General features: G+C 38.2%; 1 protein-coding gene and 1 non-coding gene across 2 annotated transcripts in view; both read right to left on the reverse strand.

Moving 5' to 3' along the window:
• Positions 1-4093: 4093 nt before the first annotated feature.
• LOC144508125 (U2 spliceosomal RNA) lies at positions 4094-4285 on the reverse strand. The gene has a single exon (XR_013500222.1). It is a non-coding gene; the product is annotated as a U2 spliceosomal RNA (small nuclear RNA).
• A 727-nt stretch (positions 4286-5012) lies between these two features.
• The window catches only part of LOC144507968 (guanine nucleotide-binding protein G(i) subunit alpha-1), a 52333-nt gene continuing 33808 nt past the window's right edge, over positions 5013-23537 (reverse strand). The window contains exons 4-9 of the mRNA XM_078235590.1: positions 17141-17298; positions 16067-16195; positions 13617-13746; positions 10399-10552; positions 9184-9391; positions 5013-7087 (exon numbers count right to left, since the gene is read on the reverse strand). Of these exons, the coding sequence (XP_078091716.1) occupies positions 9201-9391; positions 10399-10552; positions 13617-13746; positions 16067-16195; positions 17141-17298 (762 nt within the window). The 3' untranslated portion in view covers positions 5013-7087; positions 9184-9200. The remainder of the gene's footprint in view (positions 7088-9183; positions 9392-10398; positions 10553-13616; positions 13747-16066; positions 16196-17140; positions 17299-23537) is intronic.

Raw genomic sequence — 23537 nt, forward strand, 5'->3', positions numbered from 1 at the left:
TGCATTTTTATTACACCTCGTTCCACAAATGTACATAATAAACCACCACAACTCTAGTTAATTGGAATCAAAGCTACAACACTGCAATAGACAACTGCTTAACAGACTTTATTAAAATGGTATATTTTCAGTCATAGCAATTAAGTATGCTCATAATTAGTCAGAGGAAACTGCTCTACGATTTCTACCTGTCTTCACTAGCTTGCAATGTTCTGCCCATTTACTTGAATGGACCTTTAGCTTCAAACTTTGCTGTCAGGAAGATTAGGAGCAGACAAGAACACATGCATTGCTACTTTACCTATTGATTCCAATATACTGCAGGCTTCATGGCGATAGCAAAATTGAAGATCTAAATATACAACTAATAGTTCAGCCATAGTATTATGCACAGTGTCATTACATTACACTTAACTGGGTTGGGGGAGTAACTGGAGGGACCAAGTTGTATTAACAGTGGCACATGAAGCGGTTAGACTGACGGGAATACTTGATGAGAGCTGAGACATTCAAAACTGGTGTATTTGGGGCGAGATTGCGTGGGTGGAATTGCATTGCTCAGCCATACTGGTAATGCCACTCAAACGTAAATGTTAACACAGGAAGTGAGAAGACTTTAAATGGGCTGTTGTGGTTGTACAATGGTACAGTAAGACTCATGTCCTACTTATTTCATTTTTTAATTGAAGTTTTATCGTTATTAAATAGCAACTAAACTTACTTGGTATGGAACGTACACAAGCAAGAAAACTTGTTACAAACCTACCCATCATAAAGTCAGAGAGTTTTACAACATGGAAACAGGCCCTTCGGCCCAATCATAAATCAATGAGTGGTTTGGAAATTTACCCATGAAAAATGAAAAGCCAAATTGACCAAATCATGTATGAATTTTACAATCTTTCAGCCCATCTTTCTTCCTACAGCTGGGCCAAAATACAGGTTAAAAAATGTTGAAAGTGGTTTTGCAATGTAAATACATTTACCAATGAAATTGTTTTTCGTATCCTTATCATCTTTCAGTAATGTTTATAATCGGAGGCTTGTAGTTCTGATATTTGTAGCCATGCTTTGCTTTGGAGGTTTGTGCCAGAGTAAGTCTGAACCCTGGATTATTTATGCAAGCCAATGTCAGCTGAACAGATCCAACGAGGTGGAGATACCAGCACATCCCAGTTTTAAAGGAAATCTTTTTCAGTGGGAAGGAAAGGCAGAATAATTCTACACATAACGTAGGACAAGATTAAAGCAGGTTGTATCCGCATTGTGATCAGGAGCCTTACGATCCAGAAAATGTGTAGTGATCGGATTTGCTCGTTCCAGACTCAAAATAAGTTTGGATATGTTTGATCATCGATAGGCTGCCAGTCAAAAACAAAGGAAGGAACTAGAAAATCTGTAAAGTTTGTTAAAACGGGTATTTATTGATTTTCACAAATTTCTCATTTTATTTTAATGATGATTCATTAAATACTATTTTCTCAAATTTGAATTCCATCCAATCTTGCAATCTTTAAATTAATTACAGGAATGCACACAATTCACGTGTAGTGTCAGCACACACACATTGCATGCTGCACATGTTCTATTTGCTATTCATGTTCCTGATCCCAAAAAATCTCAGAGCCCCAACCACACGCTCACAAAATGAATCAGCGAGGGTCAAAGTCATAATTGCTGGCATAGCTAGTCAAGTATTTGCTTTTCTTATTTTTTTTATGCAATTAGTGAGCATTTGACAACTTTTCTGCTGCTCTAGTTACAGGGCCTTTCCCCAAGCTCTTGTTAGTCGCTCGCTACATCAGTAAGTTGGGTCAAAGTGTTTTAGGCAGATGTTAGGAGCAATCTGGAAATAGCTGCACCAATACAATAGTCAACCTGCTGCGGTACTGCAGAAGAAACCCCCGCCACAGAAAAATTAATATTCTGAGAAGGCATGAATCTTTTAAGTCCGAAATTCCAAGTGTCATTATGCTTAGCCGGATGATATTCAGGGATCAGATTTAAGTAGACTACAAAACGGAATCACTTTCAAGAGCTGGCTATTTGCGAATATTTTTGTGCCAGCTCATCAATGGTTAATCAACCATTTGAAGGAAGATTCTATTTTGCAGAGAACCTCTAGTTGAATTTTTATCTGAGTTTTTTCTATTTAGTTTCTTCTTTTAATCAGTTGATATGGTAGCAGAGCCTGCTGAGCATTTGCAGGGTTACTAGAAAGTCATCCAATTGAATTTATTGTATTCCAGCTGCACACAAATAAAATTAGGAGTATTTTTAGTACTTTGCTTTAGTTTTTGTAATTTTACTAATAAACACTTTTTTTGACTTATATTTTGTTGACTCTAAGAAGCAAATATTACACGCTGAATGCTAACTCCCAAAAAACAGTTGGTGAGGGGGAGAGCGGGCTGTATCAGAGGTTAAAACACAAGCTTGGCCGGAATTTTCAGCCTGGGGTGGGCGAGGCTCGCAGAACAGAATTCTCCGTTAGCCTCGGGTGGGATTTTATGAGCCTCGCCCGAGCCAGGTTGTAAAATCCCACAGATGGGGTCTGGAACAGGAATAGAATGAGCACGAGCAACCAATTTGCTCACAGGATATGGGGTTGGTCATTTAAATATTGAAATGAGGAATAGATATTTGATTTTTAACCAGTTTCCTAGGCCTCAGGAAAGGCTATGTGATGCACTGAATTCATATGACAAGTGTTTTATAGGATTGCTTGTGGGTGGGCCTGAAAGCAGTTCTTTCACCAGTCCCAATAAGCTTTGCAAGTGTACTCTCCTGCACCCTGGAATGATCTGCCTGCTTTCCTCCTCACCGCTATCGAACTACCCCCTTCCCCAATGCTGATTTCACTCCCAACCCCTAATATACCGACCTGTACTTCATAGGCTTCAATCCCACCTGAAAGGCCTCCAGCATGTCAATCGGGCTGCCTGAGGGCAGCAGGAGCGCCATAGAAGAAAAAGGGACTGGACTATTACATTCTTCTATACATTCCGCAACAGCTGACTCATGACCAACAGCAAGCACCCACCACCAAATGCACTTAAGTCCATGCAGAGCGGTCTTCCAGGTCTATATGTAAATACATAATTAAAGGATTAAAGTCAAGGTTATTAATAACCTGACAGCTGAGGGAGTACAGGGGGTTTCCATCATTGCAGTGTAGGGTGGTTGGGTGGAAAGGAGGTTGGTGAGATTCTTTTCGAAAGTACAAGATATGGTAACTAGAGAAAATGCATAGGATGCTGGGTATATAGGTTTAAGGATCATGTCAAAGACCTAGGACAAAGGATATTATTGGAGAAGATGAAGGAATATGAAATTAGGGGAAGGGTAGGAAATTGGATTAAAACAAACTGGGAAAAAAGGGCAGTTTCTCATTGGTCAGGAATGGATGACATTTGGATGACATTGTTCGAAAGGATGCAGAAACCTTCTGCTCAGTTCGTACATCAATGTTGTGGATATAGGGCGAAAGTGTGGTGTCCAAATTTACAGGCATTAACGTAGGAAGCATAGGAAATAATCAAAGACAAAATGAGGTTTCAAGGGACTATTGACAAGATTTTGCAATGAACAAACAAAAGTAATAAAATGATGGAATGCTCTTTTGGAGTTGGTGCAGACAAAGGCCCGAATTGATTTGATTTATTATTGTCACATGTATTGGGATAGTAGTTAAAAGTATTGTTTCTTGCACGCTATACAAAACATACTGTTCATAGAGTACATAGGGAAGAAGGTGCAGAATATAGCATACAGTTTTAAAAACATAGGAGTAAAAGATATGATGTGGAGTTGCTGGCGTTGGACTGGGATGAGCACAGTAAGTAGTCTCACAACACCAGGTTAAATTACAACAGGTTTATTTGGTAGCACAAGCTTTCGGAGCTCTGCTCCTTGATCAGGTGAGACTCACCTGATGAAGGAGCAGCGCTCTGAAAGCTCGTGCTACCAAATAAACCTGTTGGACTTTAACCTGGTTTTGTGAGACTACTTACTGAGTAAAAAATAGAATTTGAGGGTATACTGGGGACAGCTCACTCCGGAGCCATCTTAGTTCAGGAGTTCCCCAAAGAGGGGTGGATGCACCATTCCTGGAGGCACTGGAAAACCAGTATGAAAGCTTGGAGTGGAAAGAGTAAGCCCCTGTTCCACCTCCTTGTGCCAAAAATCAATTTAATATTTGGCCGCCAAATAGGGAACATATCAGATATTAAACTGATAAAAACAGAAACTACACTTGATCTTAGGCAAAAGGTTGAGAAGCGATCATAGAGATTCTATGGTTCTATTAGAATAGGTTAAAGGCAAGATATGATTTGTTAGAATGGTTTAATATTTTGAAGGATGAATCAGGGTAAATAGAAAGACTTTCCAGTGCTTGAGCTGTCTAGAACAAAAGAATATAGCTCCAAGCTGTAAGTATTGTTAGGGCAGAAAGCAGGAGGAAGTTTTTTGCCAATTATTGAGGCTGAGAGTGTGAGGCATTAGTGATTGAATCAGAAGCTAGGTCAATATTCAAAAACATTAGCTCGGTGGTGAAAGGCGAGGGCGCGATGGGCAAGAGTTGTGGGAACATGGTGACCACATGGGATTAGGGCTACTGCTCAGATGGAGACCATGACGATCTTCTTAAAAGCAAGGAGCTAGATTAAGTAGTTGGTGAGTAAACCTGGCACATCATACTGCCAGAACATCAATGTGCTTAGCAGAGGCATCTAACAGTCTCTTATCTTTGTGATAAATGCATCCGCAAGCTTCTCGCACTGGTTACCTTCACTTCCCACTTTGCAAACTCTTTCCACCATCTTACACCCTCATTCTACCTAACCCCCAATAACCAGGAAAAATTATGACAATTATTAACATTTCCCCTTTTTTTGACGTGAAATTAGACCAGGGCTACAATCCCACTGATTGAAAATAAACTGAGGTTCAACTAGGAAACACATATTGAATCTTAAATGTTTTTTTAACAAAACCACTTTAGACATCTTAAAATTTTAGAATTCAGTTTTATTAAGCTCATTTACTGACATCCATAATGGTACAGACCAAGTTCAAAAAAGCAGTAGTAATGATCACCAATATTTGAGTCAGTAGTTTTTTTTGCCTTGTCAAACTCCTTACATTTACAGAAATAACAGAAGGTGGTCCCACAAATAAATTCCACCACTTATTTTTGTACTAAGTATGATCAAGCTTATGGATCTAGCTGCTTCTTGTATCAGAAAACGTTTAATGAAATAAGACCTGGTTGACAAAAATTGTTCACCAGAAAGGCACAAGTATTTGGACTAATTGTAAGTAATCCTTTATCAATGTTAGTTATTCAAGTCCCAATCACCTTTTGCAGGAAGTGCAAAAAGGAAAATTTATTTCAGAAAACCAACTTGGATAATCTAAACAGCAATATACATACATTTGTTGGGCGAACATACAAGAATTAATGTTTTAGTAAGTTTATGAATGCCTTTTTGTTGCATCATTTACTCTCAGTAAAGGTTGTAAAGGTTTTCATACCTATATCTGTAGGTCAATTAAACAAAAATAAACTTTACATAAATTCATCTGTATAGTTAGTACATATAGCCAATAATCTTGGCCAATGTCACTCAAATGCACAAAATAGCCCCAAGAATTTATTTTCTTTCTGTCCTTGTTCTTAGTTTGCAATATTCTTTAGAACCTCTACAACAGTTTTAACAGTATAAAATCATATTGGTAGTGAATGCAGTCCAGTTACACAAAGAATGCATGTATTTCTGACCTACTTTCAGTATGAGTTAAATGTGTTGGTCAAATGTATGCACATCAACAAGAAATTAGTTTACACTGAAAACTTTCCAGAACTAGGTAAGCACCTACAGACAATTCACTAAATGCTAACTTTCACAGATATCTCATGGATACATTTTTGCCATCACAATATGGGACTACATAGAGAGCAGGTTCAAAACAAAAGCTTATCAGAAAAACTCAGTCGACATTTAAAATTTATCTGCAAATGAGTAAAGAAAAAAAAGTTAAAGATTTAAACTCTAATACACTGAATGCAGTTGTCAGAAATAGCCCATGAGGTGGTATCCTGTACAGCAGAAAGCATCTGAAGTAGATTTCAACAAACTTGACCGAAACCATACGCAGTCAGAACACATCTTAAAAATAATCCCAAACCGCCTTCTGTAGCAATGTAAACCCAAAACGTACCTTAATTTCTGGTATTAACCAGGGATCTCAAATCGTTACTGTAAGTTTCTATGTTACAAAAGAAAGGTTATTCTCCTTTCTTAAGTTGAGTAGACTTTTGTGGTGAAACATATACTGGAGCTCAAATACTCAGAAGTTTTTCAACACTGCCTGAGCCACTGCAAATTATATTCAGTGATATGTCTGATCACACTGCTTTCCCGCCTCTCCCCGTAAATGCTCACAGATACTTTCAAAAGAATACATATACAAATGTTAACTTCTATTTACAAACAAAAGCTCATTTTATTTCAGCTTAAAATGTATAAAACTTTGGCACTACCTTTAAGGCAATGCACAACAAAGACCGTTAATACTCAATCTGCTGTAACGAGCAGTGAGCTAATTGATAAAACCCTTCCCAAATGGAGCCGTGCATAGCTGTGTACTTCCACTCAGTGAGAAAATAAGGTGACCACGATAAACCCATTAGTTTAAGGTATTGATTCTACATTCTGCCAAGCAAAGTATCTTATACAATTAAAAAGGCATGCAGAATTAACGAAGGTGGAAAAAGAAATGTGTTGTGTAATCAGCCATTTCTTAGGTAAGCTAAAGGACCGTCTCCCTTCCTCTGAAAGGGAGAGCGAAGGCATAGAAATAAAAAGTAAAATGTTTTACAGTAAACATAGCTACAATTACAGGCATACATACAAAATTAAACACAAAAATGCTCAATGTAGACTACCCTAATTACTTAAAAAATTTACAAGACAAACATAAATAAAGCTGTTACAACTGGCAAATTGTACAGTACTGGTCCATTCAGTATATCTTCCCTTATATTCAGAAGTAGATTCAAGTCGACTGAATAGTTTTCAATCTGCAAAAAAGAAGACATTTTGTTTTTATATCTTCCATTTAGAACAATTCAAAATCCTGCAGGCACTCTCCTTACTGGAACTAATCATTTACAAGTTGTATATTGGAAAGATTGCACTGCAATAACTGTTATTTTCAAAGACCGCATTTCTGATGATTGATATAATGAAGCCATTAATTCATGAAAATATTTAAATATCAAGTATGCTGATTTTTATAATAACTCAGATTATATTATATTTTTTTAAGTTTACAGGCATTTTATAAATCTCACCAGGAAACAACAGTGTTAGTATATGAAAATACCACTGAATGAGGAAACTAAATCCTACTTCTGGCCAAGGCGTGTTGAATCGAGTAAAATGGAGCAGCTTACTTATAGAAAATGGGAAGATAAAGCACAAATGCTTTGATTTTTATTTAAAAATCTGAAATCTAAGTGATGGCCAGGCTCATTAGTAACCACATGGCTCAAAAGTAAAGGCAAATGAGGAAACAAATTATAAAACAGTAATTTAGGAATATCAGTTCATGTTTTAAAAGCCTCAAGACTATCGGGAAAATTGAGAAGTTGAAGTATGAATGAATAAAAGGATGCACCATGTCTTGATTTTGGCACAACAAAAATATAAAGAGGAAGAAGAGCAACTATTGCAAAAAATTTACACAATGTGGAAGGGGCAAAATGCAGATGCACACTGGCAAAAGTCGTATCAAAATGAGAGTTAGCTGTTGGTATGAAGAGGCAAAAGCCAAGCCTTGAAGTCATTCAGCCCATTGTGACTATAACTCTTTGCTAAGAGTTTCCAATTAGGCCTATTTCACTGCTTTCTTCCCAGAACTCTTCAATTCCTTTTTGAAAGTTATTATTGAACATGCTTCCATTACCCTCCCAGGCAGGGTGGTCCAGATTACCACAGCTTGCTGCATAATACACATTTTCCTTATGTCATGCATGGTTCTTTTGCTAATTACCTTAAATCTATATCCTCTTGTAAGAACTGTGCATTTATAATTGTATCAATTCAATTATATTGCCATTCCATGCTACCAAAATCTATCACTTCACACTTCTCTAGATTAAATTTCATCTGCCATTTGATTGCCCATTTCACCAGTCCATGAACTCTGGAAGCCTGTTGCTCTCCTCTTTGTTTACGACATTTCCAAATTCTGAGTCATTTGCAAACTTTTAAATTATGTCCCGTAAACCCAACTCATTAATATATTTTTAAAAGACCTGTAATCCTAACCCTCCCCTACACTCTTAGTTTTGACAGAAGAGTTTAAAGGACACCCCAGAGTAGGGAGTAGCTCTTAAGTGCTGGACAAAGTTTGACTTTATGGATTTGAGAGCTGCTGAGGGGAAAAGTGTGGGCACAAGGTAGGAAAGTAGGGTACTGGGTACTTTAGCAATGGGTTAATGTGGGGTTACATTTGAACTTGAGCTAGTGACACAAAAATAGCTAATTATGCACGAGGCTAAAGTACAAGAGACAGTGATCAAACTCAAAACTAAAAGAAGCTGGATCTGTGAAGATCTGAAAATATGATTTTCATCATCTCATTTTTGCCTTCAGGGAGACAAAGATAATGGCAACAAGATACTTAGAAAAGAGGGAAGGCAAGTAAACAAGAGGGGACAGGAGTGAGAAGGCGTGGGAGACAGAGATCTCACCTTTGAGCTTCTTAGCTAAGCTCTGGATGGATCCAACCACACCTGAGCCCACAACTGCTGCACCTGGATTATTTTGGGGACGTGTGAACAAATAGTGTACGTGCGTTAAAAAGTTATCAAGCATGTGAACTTTAAAAGACTAAAGTAGGCCAATTGCTGTAAATCGACAAATAATAGAGCAGCGAATGTGGTAGAGTTGAATATACCTTTAAATGAAAATACAAATACAGGTCGTTCCTTCCTTAAAGTGTAGAATTTTTATGAAAGAGTTTTCCTGGTGACTGAATCACTTCAAAAATCTGTCTTTTGACAGATGGTAAATATTTTTAACACAATGAACCTGTTGAAAATTTGACTTGGCATCTTTATATCAAGGCTAGTTACTGTAATGAGTTTAGGGAAAAACTAAGGTAACTTACCAATCCCTTCAACAGCTTTAAAACAGACCACAGTCCTTTAAGTTATTCTTTATAATGACATCAGTGACTGCATCAAACACAAACTGCACATTTTTGGTGTCTGTGGCACATGTGAAGTGAGTGTAGATTTCCTTAGTGTCCTTTCGTTTGTTCAGATCTTCAAATTGACATTGTATATATGCTGCAGCCTCTTCATAGGTGTTTGATCCTGCATGAAGCAAAAGTCAACGTTTAAATACAAATTAACTATTGTAACACGGAATTTCCAGTCAGAATCTTCAGCATTTTTATCTGTACTGTGTACACAACCTTCCCTTGAAATTGCAAAATAACTACCACGGAATATTACGACTTATGTTTAAAAAATCATCCAGTCATAGGAATTTTCACGTTGTGTTGATAATGTAATAGGTTAGATTACTAGCCTTTCATAAAGTCACACCTGTAATTCAACTTACAAATTCAAGTGAAAAGGTATCAAAGTAGCAATTTGGAGAGTTCTGCAGTTTAAGAAGGTTTTTCCACTCAATGATATGTCCTTGCTCCCTGAAGATGGTGCTCACCCTCGGAGAACCATGAGGCAAAACATAGCAGTGGCGTTCTGCAGCTACAATTCTTCACTATTTGTTTCATGGATTACATTAGAGATGTAGACTGCTTGCTTCCAATACCCGTGAACTATGACTTAAGTAAAGAAAGTGGGCTACAAACACTTGGAAAACTGATCGTGATGACCATAATACTGCCAGAATTTTACAGATGTGGAGATGCCGGCGTTGGACTGGGGTAAACACAGTAAGAGTTTTAACAACACCAGGTTAAAATCCAACATTAGCTTTCGGAGCGCTGCCCCTTTGTCAGATGAAGTGGATATCTGCAGATAAAAGCTTTAATGCAATTATTTGGTACCATACATTTATTAATCGATATTGTAAGCTGGAGTAGGTTTGGTCAAAAAGTGAGTTCTAGACACTTGGGAAAGAAAGAATTATCACCCAATTAGCCAGGTAAACCTTACAATGCACAGAACAGCCCTAAGACCACAAGGACGGCTGCCAAGTTATCACACGAGCTGTCCCCATAAGCCATCAGAACAGATTATTAAACTCATTCCTGGCACTTGTACGGTTAATTTAAGATTTTGTTCAAGTGTAGATTAAAACTTGAAATGTTTTCATGCAAAAAATTAAAATACTACCTATACCATATTTTTACCTGCATATTCAGGATAGCAAATTGTAAGGGGGCTTCTTTTAATCTTTTCTTCGAAGAGATCCTTCTTATTCAAGAATAGAATGATAGATGTGTCTGTAAACCACTTGTTGTTACAAATGCTGTCGAACAGCTTCATGCTCTCATGCATTCGGTTCTGTGGAATTACACAATTACTTTAATAAGTACAGTCTATTAACTGGATTTATGCAAATAATCTAGTCTAAATTCAATGCAACACTGAAGGAGCACTGCATTTTCAGGGATGCTGTTTTTTGAATAAGATGTTGAACAAGTCTCAAGGTGGACATACAAGACATTACTCTTTCCAAAGAGCACAAAGTTTTCTCAGTGATCTCATCAATATTCCTCTCTCAACTATCAACAGCAACATTAGTGCGACTCGTCACCCGCCATTTGCTGAAGATGTAAAATATTATGCTGTACTTATCCAATAACAGGGACAAAGCTTCAAACTGAAATTCAAGTGAAGCAATCTGCAACATCTTGAAAAGCGTTATGACCATGAAAATTCATTCTTCCTTCACAGCAAGGAAATTTAATTTGAATGACTTAGCAATTAAAATGAAGCAGAGATCTGGAAAATTGCCAACATTTTAAACCTGCAACCCAATGTGTTGAAATTGGCTGTAATACTCCAGCACTGTTTTCCCAAGTCCATAATCAAACAAATGAAATGGATCGATTGAGTTTTCAATCAAGCTGCAACACATTAGTGAGGCTAAATAAAAACAGAAAATGCTGGAAATAGCCAGGTCTGATGACATTTGTGGAGAGTGCAACTGAGTTAATTCAGGGCTGTGACCTATCAGAACTACCAGACCCAAAACATTTAACTCTCTCTCCACAGATGTTGATAGATCTATTAGCTTTGTGTTTTATTTCAGATTCCCAGCATTTGCAGTATTTTACTTTTGTATTATTAACAAGTCCAAGTTAGAATAAAAATATAACTATGAACAAAATAGCTCCTATTATAGTTTACTAACCTTAACGTGTATTTTATTATGTATGCTCGATATATAACCATAAAAAGCCTACACAATGTAACTGTTCACTAGTCCTGCTTAATGTTTTTTTTAAAAAAGTTATGAAATCATTGACTCCAAATGTAGCGCTGCACTAGACCATATCTGCAGATTATGCCAAGATGACAGTATTGTGATAAAATTAACATTGCACACTATGCATAACTTGGGGCACTAATACATAAGGAAGACATTTGAGTTTTGGCTGTGCTGCAGAGAAAGAGCCATGAAGATGCTTGCCAGTGTCCAGGGACAGATATAAAAACGGAGTGAAAATCTGGGCTATTCAGATGTGAAAAATATTTTTCAGGTGTCTCGGAGGATACAAAACATAGTAAACCGCACAGAAAGGTAAATCTATAATAAAATAGTGACGGTAGAAGATGGCTACAAGGTTACTTCAATAAAAGATAGACTAAGAGTTGATGTTAGGACATCCTTCATAGATTGACTAACATAAGCAATGAACTTCCAAGTAGTGGATGTAAATATCCTAGAAATATTTAAGAGATTGTGACATGGAAACTATAGGTTCTTACTGAATAAATCATCTGAGATAGTGTGAATGGCTTTCTTTACATAGATATACACATCTTACAAAACATTAATGCTGATCTTTTTCACAAGGATGAGATAGATTGGAGATTAGAGAAGAGCAGAAAGGAGGGTAAGAAATGATTTGCATTTATATAATGAGATATCACATCAGGATATCCCAAAACACAGATTTGAAGAGCAATCACTGTTCAAATGCAACAATTTGTTGACAGCTAGACCCCACAACCCGAAGACAGATTCCAAGATGATCCATTTTTGAGACGGGTGTGCTGTACTGGAGGTTGCCCCAACAACTTTTGACTTGGAGGTAAATGTATTGTAGTCAATCTGATACTAAGGAGGAAGGGAAGAAAAGAAATCTGGAAGGAATAATCTTTGGAAAGCAATTAGGGAAAGAGAAAGGAAAAAACAAAAATTGAAAGATCTGTGCCCATTTTGCAAATAAAAAGGTAGTTAATGCCAGCTTTTGAGAAATTAACCTACTATGATAGTCATTAAATGCCACACTGTCAAAGAAAGCTTCATGATTGAATAGCAAAGAGGTGTGTTTTCGGTCAGGTCGTGGTTTAGTATGTCTACAAAATATTATGCCCATAATATGAATACAAAATCAACAGCATTATTTAATAGCAATTCACATATTCATTAAGATTTATCTTGCACTCAAGTCTTCAAACCAGATTTTAAACTGAAAAATTTCTGCACAGTAGTGTGAGCATAGGTAATGCTCTGTGTTGACGATACTTTATTTTAAACTCATCTCAAATCTTAAACATACCACTTCAAAAAGTAAAATATTTGATGAAATAAAAGTTACTAAAAAGAAAGTGTTAACAGAGATCTGGATTTGCAAATGTTAATCATGAGCGGCACGATAGCACAGTGGTTAGCACTGCTGCTTCACAGCTCCAGGGACCTGGGTTCAATTCCCGGCTTGGGTCACTGTCTGTGTGGAGTTTGCACGTTCTCCTCGTGTCTGCGTGGGTTTCCTCCAGGTGCTCTGGTTTCCTCCCACAGTCCAAAGATGTGCGGGTTAGGTTGATTGGCCATGCTAAAAATTGCCCTTAGTGTCCTGAGATGCATAGGTTAGAGGGATTAGTGGGTAAAATATGTAGGGATATGGGGGTAGGGCCTGGGTGGGATTGTGGTCGGTGCAGACGCGATGGGCCAAATGGCCTCTTTCTCTACTGTAGGGTTTCTATGATTCTTTCTATGATTAATCATCCTGCTTCCTGTCTTCTGTTAATGCCATTTTGACCTGACTGCTAGGGATACACAACAGCATCTCAAGTTGCTTGCAACTTTCCACTCATCTCCTCCTCCCCTCTACCACCAACAGGGAGATTGCCTCACCCCAACTCCATCCTGCAACAACGTACCCAAGATCAGGATTCTATAGTGCAGGGATGGAACAGCTATCCCAAGATGTGATCTGCCTATGGCTCTATCCAAATTCAGGGAAACAGCAACTGCCTTTAACAATGAAGAGAGCATGGCACAGCTACCTGTGAATTAACGTTGAACAGACATGAAAAGAAAAACATGGGTATACATTACATCCTTTTAGTGATTCTCTTGAATATTTATCCTGACAAATATGATCAATTCACTTACCATTTCCTCATCCTCTGCAAGAACAAGGTCGTAATCGCTGAGTGCCACACAAAATATAATGGCAGTTACTCCTTCAAAGCAGTGGATCCATTTTTTACGCTCAGACCTCTGGCCACCCACATCAAACATTCTAAAAGAAAACAGCATTTTAGTGTTTTTCCATTTCAGGAAGCTCAACTGTCATTAGAACATAGAACAGTACAGCACAGAACAGGCCTTTCAGCCCACGATGTTGTGCCGAGCTTGATCTGAAACCAAGATCAAGCTATCCCAGTCCCTATCATCCTGGTGTGCTCCATGTGCCTATCCAATAACCGCTTAAATGTTCCTAAAGTGTCTGACTCCATTATCACTGCAGGCAGTCCATTCCACACCCCAACCACTCTGAGTAACCTTTCCTCATAAGACCTGTCCTCCAAAGCAGGCAGCATCCTGGTAAATCTCCTTTGCACTCTTTCTAGCGCTTCCACATCCTTCTTATAGTGAGGTGACCAGAACTGCACACAATATTCCAAATGTGGTCTCACCAAGGTCCTGTACAGTTGCAGCATAACCCCACGGCTCTTAAACTCCAACCCTCTGTTAATAAAAGCTAACACACTATAGACCTTCTTCGCAGCTCTATCCACTTGAGTGGCAACCTTCAGAGATCTGTGGATATGGACCCCAAGATATCTCTGTTCTCCACAGTCTTCAGAACCCTACCTTTGACCCTGTAATCCGCATTTAAATTTGTCCTACCAAAATGAATCACCTAACATTAATCAGGGTTAAACTCCACCTGCCATTTTTCAGCCCAGCTTTGCATCCTATCTATGTCTCTTTGCAGTCTACAACAGCCCTCCACCTCATTCACTACTCCACCAATCTTGGTGTCATCAGCAAATTTACTGAGCCACCCTTCAGCCCCCTCCTCTAGGTCATTAATAAAAATCACAAATAGCAGAGGACCAAGCACTGATCCCTGTGGCACTCCGCTAGCAACCTGCCTCCAGTCCGAAAATTTTCCATCCACCACCACCCTCTGTCTTCGATCAGATAGCCAGTTACCTATCCAATCGGCCAACTTTCCCTCTATCCCACACCTCCTTACTTTCATCATAAGCCGACCATGGGGGACCTTATCAAACGCCTTACTAAAATCCATGTATATGACATCAACTGCCCTACCTTCATCAACACACTTAGTTACCTCCTCAAAAAATTCTATCAAATTTGTGAGGCACGACTTGCCCTTCACGAATCCGTGCTGACTATCCCGGATTAATCCGCATCTTTCTAAATGGTCGTAAATCCCATCCCTTAGGACCTTTTCCATCAACTTACCAAGCACCGAAGTAAGACTAACCGGCCTATAATTACAAGGGTCATTTCTATTCCCTTTCTTAAACAGAGGAACAACATTCGCCACTCTCCAGTCCTCTGGCACCATCCCCGTGGACAGTGAGGACCCAAAGATCAAAGCCAAAGGCTCTGCAATCTCATCCCTTGTCTCCCAAGCTATCCCTTTCATTCCAAGCTATGAAAGCAGGTATATTTGTAAAAACACAAACAAGACTTTCCAAGTAATGGAGCACACTATCAGTACTTCCATCTATCCAGCTACCAAATGAAACTGCATCACTTGAATACAATACAGACAAGTCCAAAATCAACCCTCGTTAAACCCAAAGCTGTGCCGACTAGGCTTTTAGCTACAAAACCAATAAGAATGCAACGTGAAGGCAGCTGATTAATAGGATGCCATGAGATCTTCTTTTTCTATTTCATAGTTGCTTTCATATTTTCTCCACTTTAACGAACTCTATTGCTTTAGGTGAGGCACAGAGATGTTATGACATTTCAGTTAGTCAAAAGGTAAAACTTAAAAATAAATGCTGAATTTCAAATAATTCTTGCACTGCCTGTTTTGCAGGGGATTGGTCAAAAAGGCCAACTTTCTAATCCCAAGAGATAATCACTGCACTATTCAAATCTTTTTCCTAGTTTCTCACTACCTGTTCTACAAAATTGCATTTCACAGCACCTTCATCCTCTTTAAATCATTCAAGTTTATTCCAGCAAAAACCAGTAACAAAGACATTTTCCAGTATATTCTGCATTAACAAAAACTGAAAATACACTTGTCAAAACACTGTATCCACTGATTAATTTTTCCAGCCATGCAAGTGGCTGTTGTAACATTGAATCGAATGTGAGAAAAAATGGCGCTATTTATACAAGAGCAGTATAAGAAAACACAACAAACACTAAGTCTACTAAATTAATCTTTTCTAAATATAGAAACACACTAAACTTCCACTTGGCTCACTATTAACTATTCAATTTAATTTTTTAATGTTACTTGAATTATTAGCAGACTTTACCTTTTGTTTATTCATTTTGAAGTTTCAGTATATCACGCAAGCAAAATGGTCAGCAAAATGAATTTAAAGAATAATGGTACTTACTTAAAATGAAGGTCCTTAAATGTGAAATGGGTCTCCACAATGCCCGTTGTTTTAACTCTGGTCCTTAGAACATCTTGTTGAGTTGGAATGTAACTTGGTTGTGCTACTCTGTCCAAGTCATTCAGATAACTTGAGAATAAAAGTTAGAAATAATGACACACAAAATACTGTTACGATTTTCAAATATTTTTAATTACTCAAGTTTCCACAGTCCTTTAAAAATTTTAGAAAAAACATTAGTGCTCAGTTTAAATAGAAAACTCAATGCTCAGAAACATTTCTTCCCCTCCCAAAAGTCTGACCCTCTGGTGCTTTGTGCATGATGTACATGCCCACCTAGACGATGAATGTTGACATGCTGTTATTTAATTAGGTAACAGGGTTGAGCTTGATGCAATCATCATGCAGTAGCCATTTAAGAAGACTTCCTTAGTGGTTACTAGATATCACCTGTCAGATTTCCCATCAGAAGTACTAAGGCCTATTGTGCAGCACCATCATATTTTTAGATAGATTCAAGTGGCAACTCTCACTTCTGCCCTTTTATATTGAAATGTTTAGTCAACAGTTCCCAAAGAAAATGCCTCAATCAACCACCAAAAACCCAAATGTGAACTTGTTGGACTTGCCATTAAAAAAAAACAAATTTGACATGCTTACAATAGGGTTCCATATATTCCTAAAAAGCGATACATCAAAGTCAAGAATTCCATGGGTGAATCGGGATATTAAAACAACTTGCATTTATATTGTAGCATTTACGTAGTAAAACATCACAAATATTCCAGAAACAGAAATGAGAATGAATACCAGGCCAAAAGGGGGAGATATTAAGACCAAAGCTTAGTCAAGATTTCAAGGAACAATTATGGTAAATCACTGCACACCATGAGACTGTTACAATGACAGACTGTCTGTAAAATAATCACATTTAGTAGAAAGCATCTACAGCTTTCAATTGTTATCTTAAGGCTAGCATTTTCATTCCCATCAAAATAGCTTTAGGCAACTGCTGCAGCAATTGCCATTTTCATATTTTCTGCAATGTTGAACACCACAGCACATAATACTTACTATGCAGAAGAGTCATTCAGCTGATATTCTCTGGACCTATTGAAGCAGGCTTGAACACCACTATCCTTCCAGAGTCTCTTGATTACTCCAGCAAGCTCCACAGTCATAAACCCTTCTTCTGCTGCACCAGCCAATACAAACAACTGACGAGCATCATCCTAAAGAAAAAGGTTCGTACTATGTGAATTAAATAGAATTTCAAACATGTCCCTCATCCACATCCCCCTCTTTTCTAAACTTTCCCATTTAATTTTCTTTTTGCCCCTCCCAGAACAGTTCAAGGGGTAAAGTGCCTACCTGCAGGACAACACATTTTCTACATCTTGCATAATAAGCCATATAGGAGATGAAAGGATTTCTTTAAGAACTCAGCAAATCTGAACAATATTGAATTTCCTTTATGTCCCCTAAATCACTGATAGATATTAGAATGAAATCCTTTTGTTAGGGGTTCATTTCTAAATGATATTCTCTAATCATTTCACTACACTGTCCTTTGTTTCCTACCGTAAAATCTCTTTTGGAGCAAGATTTTGATTCAGATTCATCAGAAGATAACTGGAAGTCTATTCTCTCTCATGTACATTTCTCATCTATGTGCAAGACATGGGTTGCTACAATTTAAAATCTGATATCATATTCAACTATCCAAAGTTAAATTATCTAAGATTTATCCAAATTTTGATCTAACCTATGATAAATGCCATACTCCCTAGCCCCTCAAATTAGTATGTACTGGCCATGTCCTAAATTGGCTATGTTTTGGACAAAACCTTTTGCATCACTCTCAAATGTGGTAGTCACATTGAACCTTCTCCCAGTACAATACTCTTTGGAATGGAACCAAATACATCTCACTCACAAAAATTCCGACTGATGCACTCACTGTTTCAACATTATTGGCTAGACACTATTCTATTAAACTGGAAGCAGTCTGCCCTGCTCTTTTGCTAATTGGATACTTGTGCAGAATCTCAAACGAGAATATAAAGTACACTATAAAAGCACCACTGACAAATTTTATACAGATTGGCAACCTTTCCTGGATTATTTTGAAGAACTACAACTCTCTACTTTCATGTAATTGACCTGATTAGGTTGTGTGTATGTATTTTATTTATATATATGATTGTTGCTGTAATTTTTATTTTTTGGGGAGCTTCTTCCTCCTACTTCTCTTTTCCTTTCTTTTTTCCTCTTCCAAATGTAAGTTTATTAAATGATTGTTGTACTGTAAGCTATTGTTGTCGTATTATGATTGTTGAAACCCAACAGGAAAAAAAAGTCAGCCAACCCGACAAAGTTAACTTTCAAACCATCTCATTTAGTAAACCACAGGGAACTGTTCGAAGTGCAACCCTGCAGAAATTACTGCAGCTAAACACCCATGTATAAATCCACAGATAATAACCGGGTCTATGTTCACCCACGGCATGCCAACAGATGGTTTTGTAGACTAAGTAATGAGTTGTATTTCAGTGAGAGTGGCAACAGTTGTGAACTGAATGGTGATAATGCAGACCAATCCCTTTCTAATATAATAACACATTATTTGAGAAAGTTAAAGTTTATTTATTAGTCACAAGTAAGGCTTACATTAACACTGCGATGAAGTTACTGTGAAATTCCCCTAATTGCCACAGTTGGCACCTTTTCGGGTCAATGTACCTAACCAGCACGTCTTTCAGAATATGGGAGGAAACCGGGGCACCCGGAAGAAACCCACACAGACACGGGGAGAACGTGCAAACTCCACACAGACAGTCACCCAAGCCAGGAATCGAACCTGAGTCTCTGGCGCTGTGAAGCAGCAGTGTTAACCATAGTATTGTGCTTCCTGGAGCTGCAACCACAGGAAACACGAAAGTAAACTTATTAAATTCATTAAGACTGGTAACAGGAAGACATGCAAGCAATAAAAAGCAGGTTTTCCTGGCTACTCTCCTTAAAACAATTTGGCAAGTTTACTTGAATGTCAGCACCTGCCACACCAGCATGGATGTCAGCAGCTGACAGCACACACACTAATGGTTCTTCAATCCTGATGCCTGAAGTTTGCTGTTTCATCTGGCAAAACAATAAACCGCAAGAATACTCTACCACAAAAAACAAACTAACAAGCTCAGAAAGTTTGAACGGGGTGCAAGTTTTAAACTGTACCAAATTCTGATCCTGAATCAGGATGGATTAGTAAGAATTAGGTATTGAGAAAACAGGGTGCAATCAGGCTCAATTTCAAATGCATTAATTGGACAACTTAAAAGGGAGATGGGATGTGTAGAACAGAAATTGAAAATTAAATGCAAAGTAGGGTAAGTATATTAACACATGTTACCCAAGAGCCAACTTGCTTCGGCATGTCTCAAGTCACTGGTCAACAAGGTCATCCAGATATCTAACCATATGCACCTATCCCCATAAAACAAGTGAAAGCAGAAGTGAATAGGAAAAAAAAATTCAATATAATTGAAAAATACTGTATTTCTTCTTGCATTTGTGTATGCTTGATCTTTTACTCTGGTTTAAGATTCAACGTGGTTGCATTAGATCTGCCAACAAAACTACCATTGGCACTCTTGTTGAAATTGCAAAGTCCTGTTGGTTAAGGACGCCTCTTACAGTTGCAGTCATTGACTTATGTGCACAGGCATCAGCAAGCACATTTTAACGGCTTTATTGTGCCAAAAAAATTACTATTAAACTGACTAAGTGCACACCAATGATACCAAGCTTCCGTCGAGAAGAGATTTGAAATCAGGTTACTCATAGCTGGAGGAAATGTTTATTTTTGGTGATAAACCCATTTTCAGTTGTACTAATAAAAATGTGCGAGATCAGAAGGAATACATTTTAAATGGGAAAAAAAACAATTATGTTGAAGATGCCAATTGCAGTGGCTCACGGAAGATATGACATGTGATTATCCAAATGAGTTTTAATCAGAAATTTGAACTGCAACCTAGCCAGCACAATTTCAAGTTCATTTAGGACAGTTTCTCAACTGCATCTAAAAATGGAAACTCTACCCCTTGTACTGTATTTGACCAAATTATCTGCTATCATTTATAAATAAATTACAACTAATGTAACTGTGCAACACCTGTGCTAGTAATACAATATGTTCGCTTGCATTAAGATGCAAGCAATCTCATTGTGCATCCAATTAAAAAATCCTATGTGTTAGGTATTGTCATAGTAACACCAGGGACACTGCAACAAGAGAAGTGTCTCTGTTTCCTTTGGAGGATAGAAGCACTTTGCTAAGTTAGCACCTTTCTTAATGCAGCTAACTAGCCCAAGGCAATTCACAGAGGGGTGAGAAATAATCAGGTCACTGAACAGATGACAGAAGAGTCAGGCAAAATGACTCAAAGATATTGGTGAACAAGTAGTTTCTGAAGACCTCATAAATGAACAGTTTTAGTTTCTGCTGTCCATTGATGTCAATACAAGTTTGGTTGGAAGAAGTGTTTGCGTGACATGAAAACTGATTTCAGCTCATTGAAAACCAAGATTGCCATTGCTACCATGCACACAAACTTCAATTATCTGTAATCAAATGTTTTGATAAGATAAAATATCACACCTGAGCCATTATCCCTCAAATGACAGTCATTAAACACCGTTTAAAATTGTAAATGTTATGCTAAATTGAGCCATGAGTATTCTAATCAACTCTTTTCAACAAATCCAAACACAATGTTAGAACATTAAGTGCTGCTTCCTTGTGTCTTATTGAGCCGCTGCATTACATGCAAATGTATATATATATATATATATATATATAAATTAATACTGGTAAAAGTTCCAGTTTTGAATTCCATTTGAGCATCAATTTAAAGAAGCAACTGTGAAATACAAGTGAAGGCTGCTGCTTCTATAGTAGCCACCTCACTTACATAGTGGTATGAGTCTACAGCTTCGGTGGAATACTTGTGCATACATTGTTGTTTGAAATACATGTGAAGGCCACTGATTTCATAGTAGCCACCTCACTTATATAGTGGGATGCAGCCCATAGTTCAGTGGAGTACCTGTGATTATATAGTTGTTTGAAAATTACAATGTTTTGCCAGTGAGAAGACAGTTAATTGTCAAGCTGTTAGCCCACATGGGCCAATTAAGCAGTCAACCCTGCCCTTCATCCAGAGAATGAAGTTCAAAATTTGAGAGAAAGAACAAGGAAACTTTCGATCAGAAAAGGAAACATTTAGAAAAAAATGTGTAGCAGCAAATGTATTAGAAAAATGTCACTTTCTCCAAAATCAGACATGTTAGATATTCACCCAATCCTATCCTCAATCCTTCCAAGTAAAATGGTGGGATAATTGTTAAAGACTAGAGGTAGAGAGACCTTTCAGGTTTTGCTGTAGTGGCTGTGCCCCAAGGGGTTCCACTCAATCAGGGCTAGTTTTGAAAGTCAAGTTAGCTCCACAGGAAAGTGTAGCTCGCACAAAAAACCAAAACTTAACATAATTTAGTCTCGCATCCCTGCTTTTTTGTCTGTAACCCAATAAGTTCTTCATCCTCAAGTACCTGTTCAATTCCCTTTTAAATTTAGTTACAAAATCAGCTTTCGCCCTCTTTTATGGTAGCATGCTCCAGATCCTGACAATTCAGTGAAAGAAAATTCTCCTCCCCTGCCGTCCAGCTATTCTGCCAATCATTTTAAACCTTGGCCTCTGAATATTGACACAATTACAAGGTGGAATTGTTTTTCTGGATGTGCTCTATCAAAACCCATCAGCTTGAAAGGCATCTATTGGGTCACCTCTTAACCCTCTGCGTTTCAGAAATGGAGTAAGTGCTGCTTCCTTGTGTCCTATTGAGCTGCTGCATTACATGCAAATACATACATGATAAATCAATACTGGTAACACTATTAATGTATCATATATGTATTTGCATGTAATGTGTAGGAGCATACGAGCTCTAACATTTCCTCAACACTCAAGCCCATTATTTCTGGTAACATTCTCTCACTCTCCCACTGTATCCTTCTGATTATTGCCTTTACATCTTATCAGAATTCTGGTACCTAGATTTGTCCATAACACTCCAGCTGAGACCTAACCAACTGATTTCTAAAGTTTGATGTTTGCTTTGTTTTCATACTTCATGCCTCTATTTATAAAATGTTAAGATCTAGAACTATCAAAATGCATTCTATTCACATTAACATTTTACTTTAAAAATAGTTTGCTTCCTTAATGAATTGAAGAGAAATACAGAGTTCATCTCAAATTTATTTTAAATACAGATACCATTGAAGTACCTGGATATTGTTGCATGCATATTAATCAGTAATTATTTCACTCCTTGAAAAATACAAAACAATGAGTCAGATTTTCAAATTAGGATCAGGAACACAGCACCCAAATAAATTCCAGGTGCCAACCTTGCTCCCCAACTCTGTTTTGAAATGCAGTGTTATAATTGCGTTCAAGTGTCCAACTGGTGGTATCAAGCATCTGCAGGAGATCCCTGCAGAACGCAAGCAGCAAAGACATCCAGCAGCCATGATGAGGGCCTGCCACTATCTTACCAAAGAGAATGGGGAGAACAGTCCTCCAAAGGAGTGTGACAATCCAGCCAAAAAGGTAAATGTGCACAATCTAGTGTAAGATCCCTAGGGTGGCACAGTGGTTAGCACTGCTGCCTCACTGCACCAGGTATCCACGTTCCATTCTGGCCTTGGTGACTGCATGGAGTTTGCACATTCATTCCTCCTCCTTCCCCCCCCCCCCCGGTGTCTACATGGCTTTCCTCCGGGTACTCTGGTTTTGTCCCACAGTTCAAAAATGTACAGGTTCGGTGGATTGGCCTTGCTAAATTGCCCCTTAGTGTCCCAAGATGTGTAGATGGATTAGCCATGGTAATGTGTGGGGTTACAAGGGTAGGGCAGGGGAGAGGGCCCGAGTAAGATACGCTGTCAGTGAGTCTGTGCAGATGGGCCGAATGGCCTCTTCGGTACAGTAGGGATTCTATGAGGGCCTGGTAACTTACAATTCATTAAAAAACTTCCCCCTTCACCCCGTTTTGAACATGACATCTGTGCACTGACAAGCATCAGGTTGTTCAGGATCGCCAAATTCACTTTTTAAAGTTGCAGTCCTGGCCTCCCCAGCCCATCTACAAGCGCTACAAAGAAGCTTAATGGGCCATTAATTCAAGGAGAGTGGACTCCCAATTCCCTTCCATCATCCACAACCACCCCGCAGCACCACCGCCCCATCTTCACTTTGAAAACTAGAGGGTATCCTAGAGGCATTGGGATCCAGATCCAGAGATACCCTCCAGAAACCTGATTTTTAAATCCGACCCTCACCATACCTGACTCCACTGATAATCCACCTTGTTTCTTTCCATTGAAACTGTAAGACTAATGAAATTAAAA

This window comes from Mustelus asterias, chromosome 19, assembly GCF_964213995.1.
Source record: "Mustelus asterias chromosome 19, sMusAst1.hap1.1, whole genome shotgun sequence".
NCBI lineage: Eukaryota > Metazoa > Chordata > Chondrichthyes > Carcharhiniformes > Triakidae > Mustelus > Mustelus asterias.